The sequence below is a fragment of the Lepisma saccharinum genome, chromosome 14, assembly GCF_977018435.1.
Source record: "Lepisma saccharinum chromosome 14, izLepSacc3.1, whole genome shotgun sequence".
Lineage (NCBI taxonomy): Eukaryota > Metazoa > Arthropoda > Insecta > Zygentoma > Lepismatidae > Lepisma > Lepisma saccharinum.
The window spans coordinates 16,326,580-16,344,495 of record NC_139242.1 but is presented as its reverse complement, the minus strand read 5'-3'; the positions used below and the strand labels follow the sequence as shown (position 1 = coordinate 16,344,495).

The 17,916-nt window shown below is 35.4% G+C and overlaps 2 protein-coding genes across 2 annotated transcripts in view; one reads left to right on the top strand and one right to left on the bottom strand.

Annotated features, from left to right (window-relative positions):
* The window catches only part of Cap-D2 (CAP-D2 condensin subunit), a 98,420-nt gene extending 89,817 nt beyond the window's left edge, over positions 1-8,603 (bottom strand). Inside the window, exons 1-2 of the mRNA XM_083135185.1 lie at positions 8,539-8,603; positions 4,068-4,196 (exon numbers count right to left, since the gene is read on the bottom strand). Coding sequence (XP_082991311.1) covers positions 4,068-4,188 — 121 coding nt within the window. The 5' untranslated portion in view covers positions 4,189-4,196; positions 8,539-8,603. The remainder of the gene's footprint in view (positions 1-4,067; positions 4,197-8,538) is intronic.
* Positions 8,604-8,819: 216 nt separating this feature from the next.
* On the top strand, positions 8,820-17,482 carry Prosbeta3 (proteasome subunit beta type-3). Its single transcript, XM_083134842.1, has 5 exons — positions 8,820-8,927; positions 12,771-12,887; positions 13,289-13,464; positions 14,858-15,130; positions 17,289-17,482. The coding sequence occupies exons 1-5, from the start codon at positions 8,925-8,927 to the stop codon at positions 17,335-17,337; spliced, it is 618 nt and encodes a 205-aa protein (XP_082990968.1). The 5' UTR covers positions 8,820-8,924; the 3' UTR covers positions 17,338-17,482.
* The last annotated feature ends 434 nt before the right edge of the window (positions 17,483-17,916 follow it).

Sequence of the window (17,916 nt, the reverse complement as noted above, 5' to 3'; positions counted from 1 at the left end):
ACGTGGACCGGACCGCTATTGCCGGGCAACACTCCATCTGGAACAAGTCCTTTGTGACAAGGAATGGAATACGAACTTCTTTGCGAATCTTCTGAGCTCCTAGCCTGATCGTCTTCGTGCTGTGAGGGAAGCAAGCGGCGGACATACTAACTTTTAATTTTGTTTTTGTAACCACATTTGTCGTAGTAAATATTTTGTATTACCATAATTTCTTAATTGTTGTTACATTTTACTGTGGACCCCTAGCAAAAGGTTATTTCCCATCCTGTAGTGTCATCAACATTAAACTGTAAATAAACATGGCAGCTGATATTTTGCAAACTATCATTAAAAAATTGCCAAAATTCAGCTACAAAGACTATAAAAAATATTTTAAGTTACAATTATATTGTGCATCAAAGAATGTTTTACTTTCACGTTTGGTTCATTATCTGAAGTATCAGAAACAGAAAAATGTACATTTACAAAGGTCGTTCAAGGTTGACCTGGACTTTTATTTCTGCAGAGGAAATAGGTAGCAGAAGGAACACCAAACTATTTCAGTTTTTCAAAGTATTCTCCGTGCACGCCGAGGCACCGTTGCCATCGTTCTGGCAGCTCCCGAATTCCTTTGGTGTAGAAAGAACTTGGTTGTTGTCGTAGCCACTGGAGGACATCGCTCCGCAGTGCTTCGTCTGTCGTGAATTTCTTCCCTCCCAGATGGTCTTTAAGGGGTGCAAACAAATGATAATCACCGGGGGCTAAATCCGGACAGTAGGGGGGATGGGGCAGAACTTCCCAGCGCATGTCGGCCAGAGTTGTTGTTGTCACATTGGCCGTGTGAGGGCGGGCATTGTCATGGAGAAGAATGACATTTCCAGACAACATCCCAGGTCTTTTCTTGCGAATGGACTTTCGTACAGCACCACTCAACAATGTGGAGTAATACTGGGCATTAATCGTGCTCCCTTTGTCCAGAAAATCCACATGGATAACGCCCTTCATGTCCCAGAAGACACTTGCCATGATCTCTCCAACGGACGGCTGCGTTTTGCTTTTCTTGGGGGGCGGGAAACCTTTATGCCGCCACTCCATGCTGCGTCTTTTGGTCTCTGGGGTTGAATTGTGCAACCATGTTTCATCACACGTGATGATGGATTGCAACAATTCATCACCTTCTGCTTGAAACCGATTCAGAAGCTGTTCACGGACCGTCCTGCGTGTCCACTTCTGATCGAATGTCAGCTGGCGGGGAACCCACCTTGCACAGATTTTGCGGAAGCGTAAGTGGTCGTGAATGATTGTCTCAACACTCCCGACACTGATATTCACCTCGGCAGCAATATCCCGCACTGTTACTCGCCGGTTCTCAAGAATCATTTGCTCAACACGTGCGATATTCACTGGAGTGACTGCAGTCGGGCGAATGTGTTCATGCACTTCATTTGTCACCAGCTCCCGTCCTTCGCGAAACTGCTCACACCATTCGTACACTCTTGTCCGCGACATCGTTTCTTCACCATACTGTGCTTGCAATCGTCTGAAAATCTCAGCTGGTTTCACTTTCTCCTTCACGAGAAATTTGATTACACACCGCTGCTCCACAGCCACAGACACACTGCTTGCCACCATGTTCGCTGCAACTGCTGCGCATGCACGAAATACGTCATGCCGGGCACTAGTTACTCGCGAAGGAATACATTACGTCACCCGCACGTTTCATCATGATCCGGCTATTCATCGATTTTTTACGTATGAAAATCCCGGTCAACCTTGAACAACCCTTGTACATGTAAGTTTTTATTTACTTTAACCCTCCGTCATCTGCTTCCTCATTGCAGCACAAATGTCCCACATGCAGCACTCAGTGCCGCCTCATCAAAACCAACATTATTTACGTGTATTATTGATCAATATCGAGGTTGAATTACACTTACTGGAAATGAGGAAAAATATGCATGAACATTTTTATTAGCTATTAAAAGAAAAGTAAAAAAAAAGAAAGAGTCTCATAGAATTACAAACTTAGATTTGTACCATATAATGAAGGCACTATAACATGAACTCACCATTCGCAAAATTATCAAAGTATTTTCAACATATTTTTCAAAACGAATTGAAATCGTATATGATCTTAAAAAGAAACTATTTGTTCCAAAATTCTCAGTAAAAATCTTATTGATTCGCAGAAAAAAAAATTAAATGTAGAATACACACGTAGAAGAAACTTACAAAATTTTTTATAATGTTCAAATCTCAATTTGTTTCTCATACTCTTACGAGGTATACATAAGAAAAGACATAATGACTTAAATAAAAGGAACTGAATGTTGTCACTTTTCAATATTGTAATTTTGACAACTCTTGACATTTCATATTGGTATTACAATGGTTTCTGCATACAAATAATTTGCATCCCGAACAACGTACCATTGTTTTATTCTTTATACTTCCTCCAAATTCATGGCTGGCTTCCTGTAATTTAAGATATGAAACATTCCTGCACGAGATACTGAGTGCTGCCAAAGGGGGACCAGTCCCTTCAGAGATGTGTAAGCAACTGAAAGAATGAGAGAAAAAAGTTGCCAACGCCTCTATGTTTTCGAGGGAATAGTGAAGATAAGTTACCTAGTGCTTTCCCGACCATTATTGCGCTGGTAAAAAAAATAATTCAAAATTTTTAAAAAAGCGACACTCAGTGCTGCTGTGCGGGTTACGGAGGGTTAATCAAACTGTTCAAATATTTTACAGGGCCATTTACCAGTAAAAGCCTTTCTCTAAAAACGCATACATCTCAGTGTATGGCACCAAAAATCATGCAAGCAATTTTAAGGGTGTTTTTTTTTAAAAAAAAAAAATAATAATAAATAAGATTTAAATAAAGAAAATCATCAAAAAATATTTTTTAAATAAAAATCATGATTTATCCACCCTGTGCCAGAGTATACTAGTTTCTTCTTGTTTCTTGTGATTCTCATTAGATATCGCCATAATCACTTTCGTTTTTCATTTAGTTCTTGTTATTGAGCTAGATATTGCTGAATTTGTTTTCGTTTTGCATTTGCATTCTTGCTGTTGCCAGTACCGTCTCTAAGTCAGATAGTTCCAGCAGCTACCACTCCTCTTATGCGTGTCTCATAAAAATGGAGAGTGACGAAGATTTTGATAGTGAATTTAGCGAGTCTGAAAGTGCTGAAGAGAGTGTTGGGGACAGTCACTCCTCAGATTCATTTAATGGTTATATTGCAAGTGCCAGACAGTGGTGTGAAATTGATACATCTGGACAACTTCTGCAGTACCTCATTTTCCTTTCACAAGTAATCCTGCAATTCATTTCAAGCAATGTACTGAGAATGTAATGTACTATGTAATTAAATTTATTGATGATGATATTGTTGAGATGTAAGTAGCGCAAGGTATATGTGTGAGGAGTGTGATGTAGCTTTGTGCATTGATCCAAGTTTCAGGGCCTATCACATGGCCACTAACATATAAACAGATGTGTCGGTGTACAGTATTTGTGCTAATGTGCCTTTTAGTTAAATGTTGAGTAATAATATGCATTTTCCTTTGTGAAATTGGTACTTCTGGACAACTCCCACCTGTAGCTTCAAATGAGAGATAAGAAAAATTGCTGTTTATTTTCATCACGTATATACTCGGGTTACAAAATAGGTACTCTTGAGAGATCAATATTTCATTGTTGAGTTCCTAAAAATTAATCTAATAGGTGTCATGATTATTGTACCTAAGTGCTTATTACATTTCAGCAATAAAAATAATAGATGAAATTGAAACATATTTTTTTGGAATAATCTGTATGTTAAGAGGTTAAACCGGGATATTCTGTATTGAAGTGTTTCATTTTACACAAGGCCATCTATTATTCCTGCAAATTATTGTTTACAAATATATGAAAAATTCCTATTCATAGTCCCAGACACTGATCGTTTGAAAGCCAATGAATTTGTTAAAACCTACAAGCGTCCATGACTGTACAACAATCATAACAAACATTCCTTGAATTTTCAAGATGTCCAACATTAAAAATCATACCATACAGATCCATACAGAAGAAAAATCAATACCTTGTAATCTCTCTGCAACCTCTCTGATAGAATACACCTGTGACACGGTGAATTGGTTAGTTGCATCAGCTTGCAGAAGATCATCTTTGTTAAGAGGTATCACAAATTCAAAATGAGCCATCTTGAACTCTGAAATGAAGAAATTTCAGTTAATTCCAATACAAGCACAAGAGATCATAATGGTTTAATGCAAAAATGAAACTATAGCAGCTTCGAGGGGCCATCCCAATGGTATTGTGGTAAAATGGTTGTCTTGTTATCAATCCTGGGCTGTTCTTTTTGGAAGGTACACTGCATAATGGTTCAGATTCTACTTCAAACTTTATGACAAGTGTAGCCTACCTGAGCAGAAACAACTCATGCCAGTGAGGTCCAGCCTCAATTATCATATCTGTGTATAGAAGGGACTTGAAAGATGTAAAAAGTTTACATCGTTAAGTTAGGGGTGTTAGGTTTGAGGCTGATAGCAATTTCCGATGCTTTTCTTAAGTTAGGAGTGCTAAGTTTGATGGCATTATCTTTTGTACATGCTCTTTCGTTACTTGAGATTGCATACAACTGGCTCTTATTAATAAAATGGGGCGAAAGTGCTCGGCAGGTTTTCACTTATGCAGGCCATACTTTTACATGGTTCGATCTCAATTTACGTCTGTTAACACATACTGCGGGATTTTAGCGATTACTTAAGACTTTGTTCAATAAATGCTTTCGTGGTTAGGTTAGGCAGGTCAGGTTTGGTTCTCTTCAGGGTTGACCTGGGTGTGCCACATGGGTTTTTTCAGAAAAAGCCACCATTTAAAAACCCACCAAAAAAAACACTCAAAACGTTTTATTTCTTCAGAAAATGTTGTAAATTATTGCTTTAAATAATTGTGAGGTTTTAGAATTGTCAACAGTTTGAGAAAACTTTTGAAATAAAGGTTTAGCCAAACTTATAATACACAAAATAATTAATGCTGTACAAGTCACAATGGGTTTTTTCAGCATATTATTCTCAAATTATGCTAGAAATAGATTAACAGAAATAATACGAACATATATCCAAGAAACAAAAATCAAGAGGGTCTGAAATATTTACATAAAACATTGAACAAACAAAGCTTACAATTTTGAAATGTGGTAGCACTTTAGATATCAGTCACTTCCATATGTAGGCAAGCCACATAGTTTAACCTGTGATGATCAACTTTTACAATAAATTTTCTCACGTATAAAACATTACAAAGGAAAACTGTGAAAGTAGAAAAAGTTAACTGGGGTATAATTAAACCAACACTTTTCAAATGATTCATTTCTCAAAATTTAGTATGTGCGCAAATCTTCTGTTTTCCTTCCAATGCCTTGCACTGAGACAGTGACCCCTCCCTACCTCCAGTTCAGCGCATTGATTCAACGTAATGGGTTGCTTGCCCATGTAGGATAAATGTTATTTGTGGTTAGGAGCTCTATACACAAGAAGTCTAGCACTCTCATAATCTACCACAATTTCTATATTTCTTAAAAATAGGGGTGTGGAGTACTCAAGTAAATACAATGCATACGTATACTTTCATATTTTGACCATTTTTGACATTTTCAAACCTTTTTAGAGACTACAATTTCGAGCCTTGTGCATAAAACTTTCAGGAGCATTGTGACATCATCTGCACTGTAAATTCACAATAAAATTATCGAAACGTAATGAATGTTTTAGGAGGAGCATGGGTGGGGCGGATGGGCAAAGAAAGACAAATCATATATTTAGTGACCATGATAACATGTTTCTGCAGCTACAAAACTTGACAGACTGCAATCGTATTACATGTGAGTGAAATTGAACAATGTGTTCCAAGATGGTGAATGAAAAACTGATTTTCCTCATGTTCCTCTATACCATGCTCTATTTTTCCCCAAAGTATAAGGAATTAAATTCAGTCATTGTAGATAATTCGTCGGTCCTCAATTTTTCAGTAAAACTTTTAAAATTATATTTCATAGTTTAGGAGAGGAGTGGTGCTAAAATCGCAAACATACATTTTGCCATAAATGTAAAGATTTTGAGTTTAATTTTTAGAGCTGCAAGATAACTTAAAGGATTGATGTCATATTGTATCTGAGAAAAAATTGTCACCATGTTTAAAGATGGTACATGACAGACTGATTTAACATGCCTTGCGAGAGCTTTAAGTTATGCAAATATTTGAGGTTAGATTTTCGTAGATTAAGAAAACCAATCTCAGCTATGTTAGGACATTACTTGAGCTTGAAGTATTTAATAAAAATTCTGTAATATAGTGCATGGTTTAGGAAGGGTGGGGGAAAGACACCAATTTTGAGACTTGGATATCTGTAGCAAACTTAGAGTTCTTAAGCTGAAATTCATGTCTGAAATACACAACCCCAGGGAATGATTTCATTTTGCATTTGTACTTGTTGAAAGCATTTCAAGTTGGTGGATGAAAAATTGATTTTTCATATTCTGAGGTAGCTCCAAATTCTGATGAAACTTTCAAATATCTGCCTAAACTACATTATTGGACATTAAGAAAAGAGACTTAAATATTTTAGGGCATTTCTTAAGCTATGGCTTGAAAAATATATTTTTTTAACAATATAGTGCAGATCTCTGTTATGTACACAATTTATTTTACATACTTCCCCTACTCTGTATATACATCCTTATGTTACAATATATTAACAACTGCTCTCGGTTGTGTTTTGTCCGAAAACAGAGAAGGCTGTTGAGGGAAAACAACCGTTGGCTTCCCCAGCTACCGGGCAAAAATCAACCTAGGCCAGAGCATTTACAAACATTCAAACTTTTACATATACTGTATATTTCCATTTTCCACCTGTGCTTAAAAACCACAGAGCAATATGTATGTCGGGACCCTAATGGGGGCCACTAATGTTTTGACCATGGGAACTGTAAGTTTTATAGCAACCAGATATTTTGGAGGATGGATACGGTATTCCATTTGGATGAAATAGGTCAAGACAATTAAATATGTTAGCCTTATAATTTTGGCATGGTTAATACACGGAGGAGATATTTAAACTTGAAATATCCACAAAAATTATTGGAAAACACAACTGTGAACAAACTGTATGGAAGCAGATAAAAAAGGGTGTGTACAGTTATCATATGTTGTATAGTAGGTAAAGGTAAAAGTTCCTCATGCATATAGCACCGTGCCATGAAGGCACATTCAGGGGATATAGGGGTAGGGCCCAACATATTCTTGATCTCGTCCATTTTGGAGGTGATGTGAGCACAACTAAACTTCGGCAGCTTTAACCCCGCAGGACCCATTGATTTGAGGTTGGGTGAGTTCCAGAGCTGCTTTATGCAAGGACAAGACTGGAAAAATTCAAACCTTAGATCACCCACCTCAAGATTCGAACCCCGGTCTTCTTTGACTGGCAGTTCATCGTGCTGACCACAAGTCACCCCGTTAATGGTTGGAAGATCTCCCACCTCAGATTAGGATCAGGTGGGAGTGCGGCCGGCAGTCGGTAGGTAGGCCTGGGCCCTCAATGGTCTGTTGCACCACGGGTTATGTATGTGTTTAGTTTAATCATTTCAAGGTGTGAGACCTTGATTGTCAATTCTTAACTATGTTAACAGAAAATATTAAATAGTTTTTGATTCAGTGAACTAAAACAATACAAATTGAATGTTCCAATATATTTCATTTTTAAAATATGTATATTTATAAACAACCTGAAAAAAAAAGTTTTGCCCGGGTTTTATATGAAAAAACCTGGGCAAAATGCCAACCCTGGTTCTCATAGCATTAAAATGAAGTCCCTAAATGCATTCTACTAATGTTCCGATTTACTTCTACATTCATTCCCACTAGTCTACGATAATTTTTAAGTTTTTTTCTCAACATAAATAACTCTTTTTATTTGAATCCAATTTTGGCCTCGTAATCACGAATCTGCAGTTAAAATTTTGCGGTCACGTCCAGAACGGAGTAAACACCCTTATTTTATGAAGAAAACGACTATTTCTTGCAATGATTAGCGTTTCAAAACTACGTTTACGATCATCCATAATTCATCGCATTTAATGCAAGAGGGCGGATTTTTTTTTTTTTTTTTTAGATACACTTCGAACCCGACAGTACTTCCCTGAATATCAACAAGCAACCTGACTGCACTTTTCTGAATATCAACAAGCTTGAGAAACAATTTCTTCCTAATAAAAGTGCAAAATTTCGTGAAAATCGAAGGTTATTCGATACACTACGCAACCAGTGTATTCTCGTAACTATGTTCGCGATTAACATTCAATTCATAATTTCATCCTTTCAATTTTCAACTACTAAGGCAGGAAGCGTAATCCTATTGTAACCCTATTGTTTCTGTATCTAGTTTCAGCAACTAATACATATTTTTAAAAATATAGGTATTCGACTTGGTAATGGTACATTTTAATACTACATCACATAATGTTACAAAATACGCAATCTTTTTATAAACTTACCAAATTATTCACTCATTCGCGTACCATCAACGATCTTCCCGCTTTCCTTTCAATGTTGCCAGTTACGAACTTAAGGTTACGAGTTACCAGGTGTGCCAGTTATCACTAGAGAGGTTGGGTTGTTGTTGTATTTCTCTTTATTATTTTCTTTCTTAATTATTTCAAAAGCACATGTGCAGATAAGATAAGATAATGAAGAATTCGGGAAATTTATTCCACTATAAAATTCAGAAAGCAAAAAGTGCGAGAAGCGGAACAGAAGGAACTGAAAAATTTTCACAATCACTGTTGCTATCTCTAGCGAAAACAGAAATTTGCTTTTGTCACTGCGGTGTGTCGGTAAAATTCAGGTAAAATTACAGGCCTACAAGTAATCATCGTTCATTATGGTAAGTGAAATTTATGCACATTTCGAACATACAAAATAATGGTGAATTGTATCGTAGGAAAGTGTTAATCTGAGGTAGCAAAGTGTAATAATCGGGCATGAATTAATTCCAATATTCGGTAATAATAATGATCGTAATCGTGCAGAAAAATTAAGAACGTAAAGACGTAGAAGTTCCCAATTCGCCTCCAACGGGCGGTACATCGTTAATCATTGATGTATTCTCAGCCTAAGCAAGTTTTTTCTAGTTATAAAATTTTGTGTTTAGTTTATATGAATAACCTACCTAATTGCCTACCGTATAGAACAGCTATCTATGCTGATGACACTACCTTTATTGCAAATGATCATAGTATTCTTAACCTTAGTATCAAAAATAAAGAAATGTTAAATGCTTCCTCTTTATGGTTTAAAACAAATAGCTTGGTGTTAAATACGACAAAAACAGAAACTCACTTTTTCTACTTAAATAACCCACCATGCACCTTAAATAATCAGGATTATGTAAAATTGCTTGGCATATATTTAGATATAAAATTAAACTGGTCAGTTCATACCCAGGAACTATGTAAGAAACTTGCCCGTGTCTTATATGTATTGCGGAAATTAAAAAGGTCTGCAAGTGAGGAAATGATGATATCTGTGCTCTGTGTAGTACACTCTTTTCATTCACACTTACTGTATGGAAATTTGCGGTAAGAATTTACAATATAGAGAAAGTCTCCAATTTCGTTAATTTTCGGTATACTAACTAATTTTGGCCTCCTAATCACGAATCTGTTGTAAAAAATCGGGGGTCACGTCTGGAAATTGTACATTTTGATGAAAAATTGTTTGTTAGCGCAAAAAACCATCCACGGGTAGCCCCACAAACCATTGACGTTAGCCCCAAAAATCATCCACGGGTAGCCCCACAAACCATCTTCGGGTAACCCCACGAACCATTCACACAAGGTTAGGTTAGACCTGTTAGGTTAGGTTCCATTAGCACTCATTTCACCCCTAAATTCATCGAAAAAATAGGGATCGTACTAGAATTGAACATCATAAATCATTTACTTGTAAAACAACGGCGTGGTTGGACACAATGACAGGAGATTACATTTTTGTTCATAAAACTAGGCATAGGTATACACCTATATATATATATATATAAAAATTAAATCTGCTTTTTTTAAATTTTCAGATGTGACCCCCGGTTTTTTTCAACAGATTCGTGATTAGGAGGTCAAAATTAGTTAGTATACCGAAAATTAACAAAATTGGAAACTTTCTCTATATTGTAAATTCGCTCCAAATTTGCTATGGGGAAACTACAGGTGCAAAGGAAGGCTTTAAATGGCAAAAGAAGGCTATACGTTGTATTAAAGGAGTACAGGATATGGAGTCATGTAGGGAATTCTTTAAGGAACACCATATTATGACAGTGCCCTCTATAAATATTTGGTAAATGTCTGTTATATCGGAGACACATTTCTTAATTTTTACAGAAGAAACTACTTACGGAAATGAGTTTCTGTAGCATTTTGAAAGTTCTTGGAGGTATTTTCTCACCGTAGAATGCTGCACAACAAGAAATAAGCACTTTTGATATAATAAACTTACATTTTGTGCAAAGCGACAACATTATGCCGTTGTTTCCATTATGTACCTGCAGATGGCGCAAGCGTCGAAAGTCATGCGGTCTCGCCAGTGTTTCCAAACGTGCCTTTTTTTACCAGAATTTTTTTTTTTTTTTAACTATGCTTACCTAACATAACCCAACCTAACCTAACCTTGCCGGAAATGGTTCGTGGGGCTATCGTGAATGGTTTTTGGGTCTATCCATCAATGGTTTGTGGGGCTATCCGTCAATGGTTTGTGATGACATAATGAACACGAAAGTATGTATTTTTTGGTTAAGAAGGTTGAAACACTGCATACCCACTCCAAATCGACAAAAAACAAGCATGACGTGTAATGATCCACAGCTGTGCGCGCCATATTGTATGTTCCGCAACGGAAGAAAGGGCCCAAAAGAATTACTCGTAATGTGAAAAATCGAAGTTATTTTCGTGTAAAAAGCATAATGGCACCTTCAACTATGTTCCGCAATACACAGTTGGTAAGTACGAAACATTTAAAACTGAAAATAACCGATAGAAATGTGTCTCCGATATAACAGACAATTACCAAATATTTATCATAGTTTAATGTACATAAAGGAAAACCTCCCCAGTTTTAGGTTGCGATCTAACGTACATGACTGTGCAAGACTCAACAAAATTTTAAACATAATGGAATGAGATTATTCAATTCGCTACCAGCTTCTATACGTAATTTAGAAAACAAGCAGTTTGCTAAACACATTAATAATATATTAGTACGATACTGCATATATAGTGTCATGGAATTTGAAGAACACTTCCGTCATGGCTTGTAAAATGTAAATGTCTACTCATAATGCATCACAGAGCTGTAAAATGGGATTTTGTACATAGCTTGTATTGTAATCAAAATAGAGTACTATTTTCCAATTGCTTTCGCTGTAATAAAACATGTAGTTTATTTTGCGGTACTAGTTTACTATCCTTCGGACAGATTTCTTCATTTCTACAGAAGAAACTACTTACGGTAATAAGTTCCTGTAGCATTGTCTAACATCTGGAAGGTGTTTTGTGTTATTTAACGGATTTCTTCAAATTTAAAAGATTGGGGCTCATTTGGGGGCAGGTGACTCCGGCCAATTTCTAACATGCCTTTAACAGGGACTCTATAGATATAGCCGGGGAGCCGTAGCGGAGGCAGGCCCACGTTAGCAGTTAGGGGTGTAGGTCAATTACCCCAGGGGCGGAGCCCGGAATCGGGAAAATTGTATTTTTAGTTTAAATATCCGATTCCTTGACGAAAAACGTGAATACACCTTAAAGATAGGTAAGTACAAATGTCAAACATTGACAAAACGAAGCGGTTATAGTTGTCCGGGGAATATATTAGATTTTTACTGAAACTACTTACCTTAATAAGTTCCTGTAGTATTGTCTAATATCGGGAAGGTGTTTTGTGTGAAATGCGGGGCTGCGATAGCGGTTGGGGGCGGTGGGTCAATTACCCCAGGGGCGGAGCCTGGAATCTGTGGGAAATTTGGACTCAAAAATTTCCAACTAAAATAAATTTTTAGTTTAAATTTTCCACCGATTCCGGGATGGATAGTCCCAAAAACCATTCACGGAGTGTTCCGTGAAGCAGATAGTTAAGTACGAATGTCAAAAATTGACGAAACTAAGAAGTTTTAGGTGTCCGAATGATAGTAAATTGTTACCGCAAAGGTATATAATCCTGATACTACCACGACACCAAATTTTAATTATGTTTGCCTAACCTAACCACATGTCATTGGTTGGTGGGGCTAGCGTCAATGGTTCACTATTATTTTGCAATTTCTAGATCCGGATACTACCATGACACGAAATTTTAACTATGTTTGCCTAACCTAAGCACACGTCAATGGTTCGCAATTATTTTGCAATTTCTAGACGTTTCCGATAAATTTTAACGTCAGATTTGTCATTAGGAGGCCTCAATTAGTAAGTATGCCAAATATGAATAAAATCGGAGAGGGGTCCAGTCATCTTCAGTCATACCTTATTTTTTCCCAAGGGGTTTTCTATACCCCTTGTTTTAAATTTTCATGTAAGGGTGCAAGATGGCCTAATGTGCTGACACATCCAACATTTTTAATTCAATCAATCAATCATAAACTTATTTTTATAAATTTTTACATCTTTGCCGTAATGAGTATACAAAATGAACATTTGATATTTGCAAAAAAAAATTGTTACAAAATATTCTTTTCTCATTCCAGTCTATTCTAGCATATAATGGTGGTGCCGTAGTGGCTATGAAAGGGAAAGATTGTGTTGCTATTGCTTCAGATAGAAGATTCGGTGTTCGAGCACAGACGCTAGCAGTGGATTTTGATGTAAGTCCTTGTTTTGTGGTGATTAAATAAATGAAAATGTGATTATTATTTTTTTAGAAGGACAGGCACATTTCATGTACCGTATCATTTCAAATTTGTATTTTAATGCTGAAAGTTTTTGTTAAACTCTTTGTAGAATTATCAAGCTTTGTTGGTTCTCCAACTGGTTTCTTGACTTTCTAGCCCAAAGTCTGTTTCTTTTGTTGACTGAATGTCATAATTTCACCATTAGGTTAATCAAGATATGAAGGAATAATGGTATCATGGCATTAGCCCTTAAAGTTTACTTAGAGCAAATTATACTAAACAACAGGCAAAATACACACTTTCAGGGATTATTCTACTTATTAATTTGCTGTCTTGTCATATATGCACTACAAGATTGTTCTTTTTCTTTCCAGAGGATCTTTCGAATGGGGCCCCATTTGTTCTTGGCACTACCAGGGTTAGCAACCGACACACAAACTGTCTATCAGCGATTGAGATTTAGGCTCAACTTGTATGAACTGAAAGAAAATAGGCAGATATCTCCCAAAACATTTACAGCTATGATATCAAATCTTCTCTATGAAAGAAGGTACGTTTTCAAAGTTCATGTAAATTTTTGCACAAATATAATGCATTTATTTATGTATAATGCTCACCCAGGTTTTTGATGGGGAAAAGTGACAATAATTATATATCATATATAATGCGCAGTACAATCCAGGTTTAAGAAATTGGCTCTCTTAGTTGTAGGTCATAACGCTGTTACTATGCCGATCAACAGTGAATGGCATCATACCTATTCAATTAGACCTGTTGCTATGTGGACCAAGAGGAGAATATCCTCTTGTGTAAACAATAAGTCACCAACCCAGGACACCTCCCCCCCTCCACTGAGTTTAGCATCCCAAATCTTTCACTCTTTAACCACCTTATTTATTCTGTAATAGTAGAGAGCGAGATCAAAATTACCTTTTGGATTTGCAGTGCTCAGGAAGTTTTCTATTTTTTGTTGCCCAAGAAATAACACTGATGTGCATCCTATTCCCATGCTTGAATGCTGCCAGAACGGCACTGCTTTTCTTGGTATGTCAACATTACATTACAAAGTGAAAAATCGTGGGAAATGTCCTTTAAACTTTTAAATAGTTTTGCTTATTCCTTCTTTACTTTTTCTAAAAAAAAAAAATTCAAAATATATACTTTTTCTGTGATTAACAGAACATTTGTATGAGGCACATTCATGACCCTCAAACTAGCAGTTAGCAGCACAGGATTTCTTAGTTTTTCCTCTTTTCTCGAGGAAGAAAGAAGAGGAAGAAGAGAGAGAGCTATTAAGGCATTTACTTACTTCATATAAATCATATTATTTGGCCAGTAATATATTTTAATTATTGTCTTTTTCCTTGTCTTTTTTTCCATCCAATGTACCATAAAAATCGGAACGTTCCTTCATTTTGTGATGATCTTATTTCAACCGCATTGAATATTAGTGTCACCATCTTGAATACTGTTGGCATATTCAGAAACTGCTGAATTTAAGCTTTACAATGATATATAACATGATAGGGTTCCATAAACATGAAAAATCAATGCAAGTGTCAGAAAATCATGGAATGACCCTGTGTGGTTTCATGTTGATCTCTCCGAATTATTCCGTGTATAAATATGCATCACAGTTTTTGGGCCAAAATTTTTTGTAAAAAGTGTGCATTTATACGAGTAAATATGGTAGTGTATTTTCCTCCCTTTCATGCTTTCTTACCATTCAAACAATTAGAAAATGAAATTAAAGTACTTACAAGCGGTTCCTGTTGCAAACGTTCTTTCATTTTAGCCACGTTTGCAGGACCATTCTGAGGTTTTCCCAGGAGTTCAGAACATAAAGGTGCCATACCAAATGGGTTAAAATGAAAGAAATATAAGAAAGTTTAAAAAGAAGATTTGTAAGAATCCTGTATAATTGTATTTGTATTGTATTTCAGATTTGGACCGTACTTTATTGAACCAGTAATTGCTGGTTTAGATCCAAAAACATATGAACCGTATGTGTGCAATATGGATTTGATTGGCTGCCCAAACGTCCCTGAGGACTTCGTTGTGGGTGGAACATGCTCTGAGCAGTTGTATGGGATGTGTGAAGCGCTGTACGAGCCAAACCTTGCTCCTGACGATTTATTTGAAACCATCTCTCAGGCACTGGTTAATGCCTTCGACCGTGATGCTATTTCTGGTTGGGGAGCTGTTGTTCACATTGTGTAAGTGATGCTTCTTGTAGCAGAATTGATAAATATTAATTAAGTATGCTTCTAAAATAATCATTTGACTAAGTAAGCAAACTATGCTTCTAAAATAATCACTTAATGCTTTTTTCGTCTCTGCCATTTAGAATTGAATTTCTCCAATGCATATAACGATGGAACGTGATGAAAAGAAGAAAGTGTGACTAAATATCAAGAAGACGATTCAGTCTAATCTATCTCACTAATCAATCACTTTGATAAATGTCCTCAGTTAAATATGAAGTCTTGATTGGCACATCATTTTATGTATATACCAGTCAAAAATTCAAATCAATGTTATAGCTCAGTAGGGAGCTACGGATATATGTTGAAAAGGAATACCAGCTTACATATGCTGATGAATAGTGTTTAGTTCAAACAATAATAAATATTTTTATAATTATAATATTGATAAAAAACTAGAAATAACAAAAGTTACAAGAGCATCAAATTATGCATTTGTCTACAAGAACATATGAGGTAGAGTAAGTCTTTTTCTTAATATTTGGGCATGCGTCAGTTCTACATCTGAGTATACTCAATATGTCAATTTCTTCAACCAGTTTTACAAGATGGCTTCCATTCTTCAATTTTTAAAACTCCACATATGGTTAATTCACATCCAAAATGCAGAAGATATTTCTCTCACTTTGTCTTATTTCTCAAAACATTCATTTGAGGTAATGCATTATTCATGTACTAGCTTGATAATGCAGATGCAAGCAGATAATAATTTCCTGCTTCCAATTTTTAAACTTGGCACTTTTCACAAGTTCCAAACCTTTTTTAAAGATTATGCCATTATAAAAGCATTTTCATGATTCTGTTATGAACAAAATATGTCTATATAGTTTAAACAAACTATTAAAGATTAACTTGCAAAGTATAATCTTTCAAAATATCTAGATTTATACAAATATCAATCCTTCACCAATAGCCACATTTTTACTTATCTTCCATCCATCATGAGATTCCTCTAAAGTCACAGACAACTAGTATGAGAGCAACTAGTTCAAGCCAGATTTTTTAGTATGAGTTATCTTCCATTGTTTTTGTTTTATATTTTTGTCCATAAGTGCTTAACAGCTTGAATGTTTGTGTAGTAAATGTACATATTTGCTCTGTTACAGCTATTTTACTATGTATATCACAATATACTTATCTAATGATGTACAATTACCATTTTTTGAATGTTGATACAAAATACCAAGTATGACATCATATTATACATTGAACAATTTTAAAGAGTTGACCTTTGTATATAAACCTTGGTGCCAATTCAAATATACACAATTTTAATAAATTTAATTATAAATTTGAATGTATCCTATCTTTCTTATCTGAAAGAACACATATGATTGAAGATATTTGTTTTTCATATTGTCAGTCAAAAATAACTGTTATGAATATGAATTCAGAATATTGCACAATTTGATAATTTTGTCATGATATACAAATTGGCTTTTTTTAAACATCATATTTAATGAAATTGGTTTAAGTAGTAATTTCAGACATTTAAGTGCATTATATGAATAAATTTTGAGTAATCATATGACTAAATTATTATAGATACTGCACAAATGTGTAACTTTGAACTTAGCCTAACCATTTTCAAATGTTGTTATGACAATGTATTATTTTTATTGTCATATGCACTAAAACTCAATTTTTGATGCACTTAATTTATTTCCGACAAGTTAGTCTCACACCACTTGATGTCAGTGTTTTAATGGTTGCATGTCCCAAAATGCAACTGAATAGTTAGTTTCGCATCACCATTTTGTGTGGTAACTTCTCCACAATACTGACCTCTAGTCTAGTCTAACAAAAAATATTTATAAAATTAGTCGCAGTAGTGTGTAAAAGAATCAAACGTGTTGTAAATGTGGAGTTTTGAGTATTTATTTCAAGTTCACTTTATGGACAGAAAGGATAATCGGGACTGGACCTACAGTTTAAAATGGAATCCAAACCACTGTGCCTCCACCAGGTATCGAACACATGCTCCCTTGATTACAAGGCAAGGACGCTACCATTGCACCATCGGGGTAAATGTGGAGAGTAGACAATTTGAGGATAAGAATCTGTTTTAAAGAATTTAAATTTTTAACATAAATTTTCATATTTGTTTCAGTGAGAAGGATAAGGTGACTACCAGATACTTGAAGACAAGAATGGACTAATGTGTAATGATGTGTTTTGTTTTTTCCAAGTAAGATAATCTAAGGACACTCAATCAAACACTAAAGTATGTTTCGTTTGTGGTCTCAAGAAAGTGATGGATTTTTTCATGTTGATGCATTTGTGTTCGAATAAAGTTTTTTTTTTTTTTTTAAAGAGATATTTTTTGTTGGATTATTTATCCTTCCTAATATTTGGGTGGAATAGTTTTACTTTTACTTCTCAAAAAGAGAATTCTCAAGAGAGATGCAAAAATTACTGTTATTACTTTTACTATTTGTGAAATTGCACATAAAAGTTAATTTCATACCAAGAGTTAACCTGTGGACCATATACTAATTAACTGCTAAGGCTAGTTGCTTTTAAGGATTGAACATAGAATGTGTTTTGAAATTACCAGTGTTTTGCAGCTGTTTTCTAAATTTCATTGCCAATCTCTTGACGTACAATGTAGACACATTGCATTGTCATACCCAGGGACTATGGTGCCATTTTTAACAGCAGAAAATTTTGATTTGATCAAAGAATTGCTAAGATAAATCTGATTCATAGTTGGTAATGATAATTATTCTATTTAGACT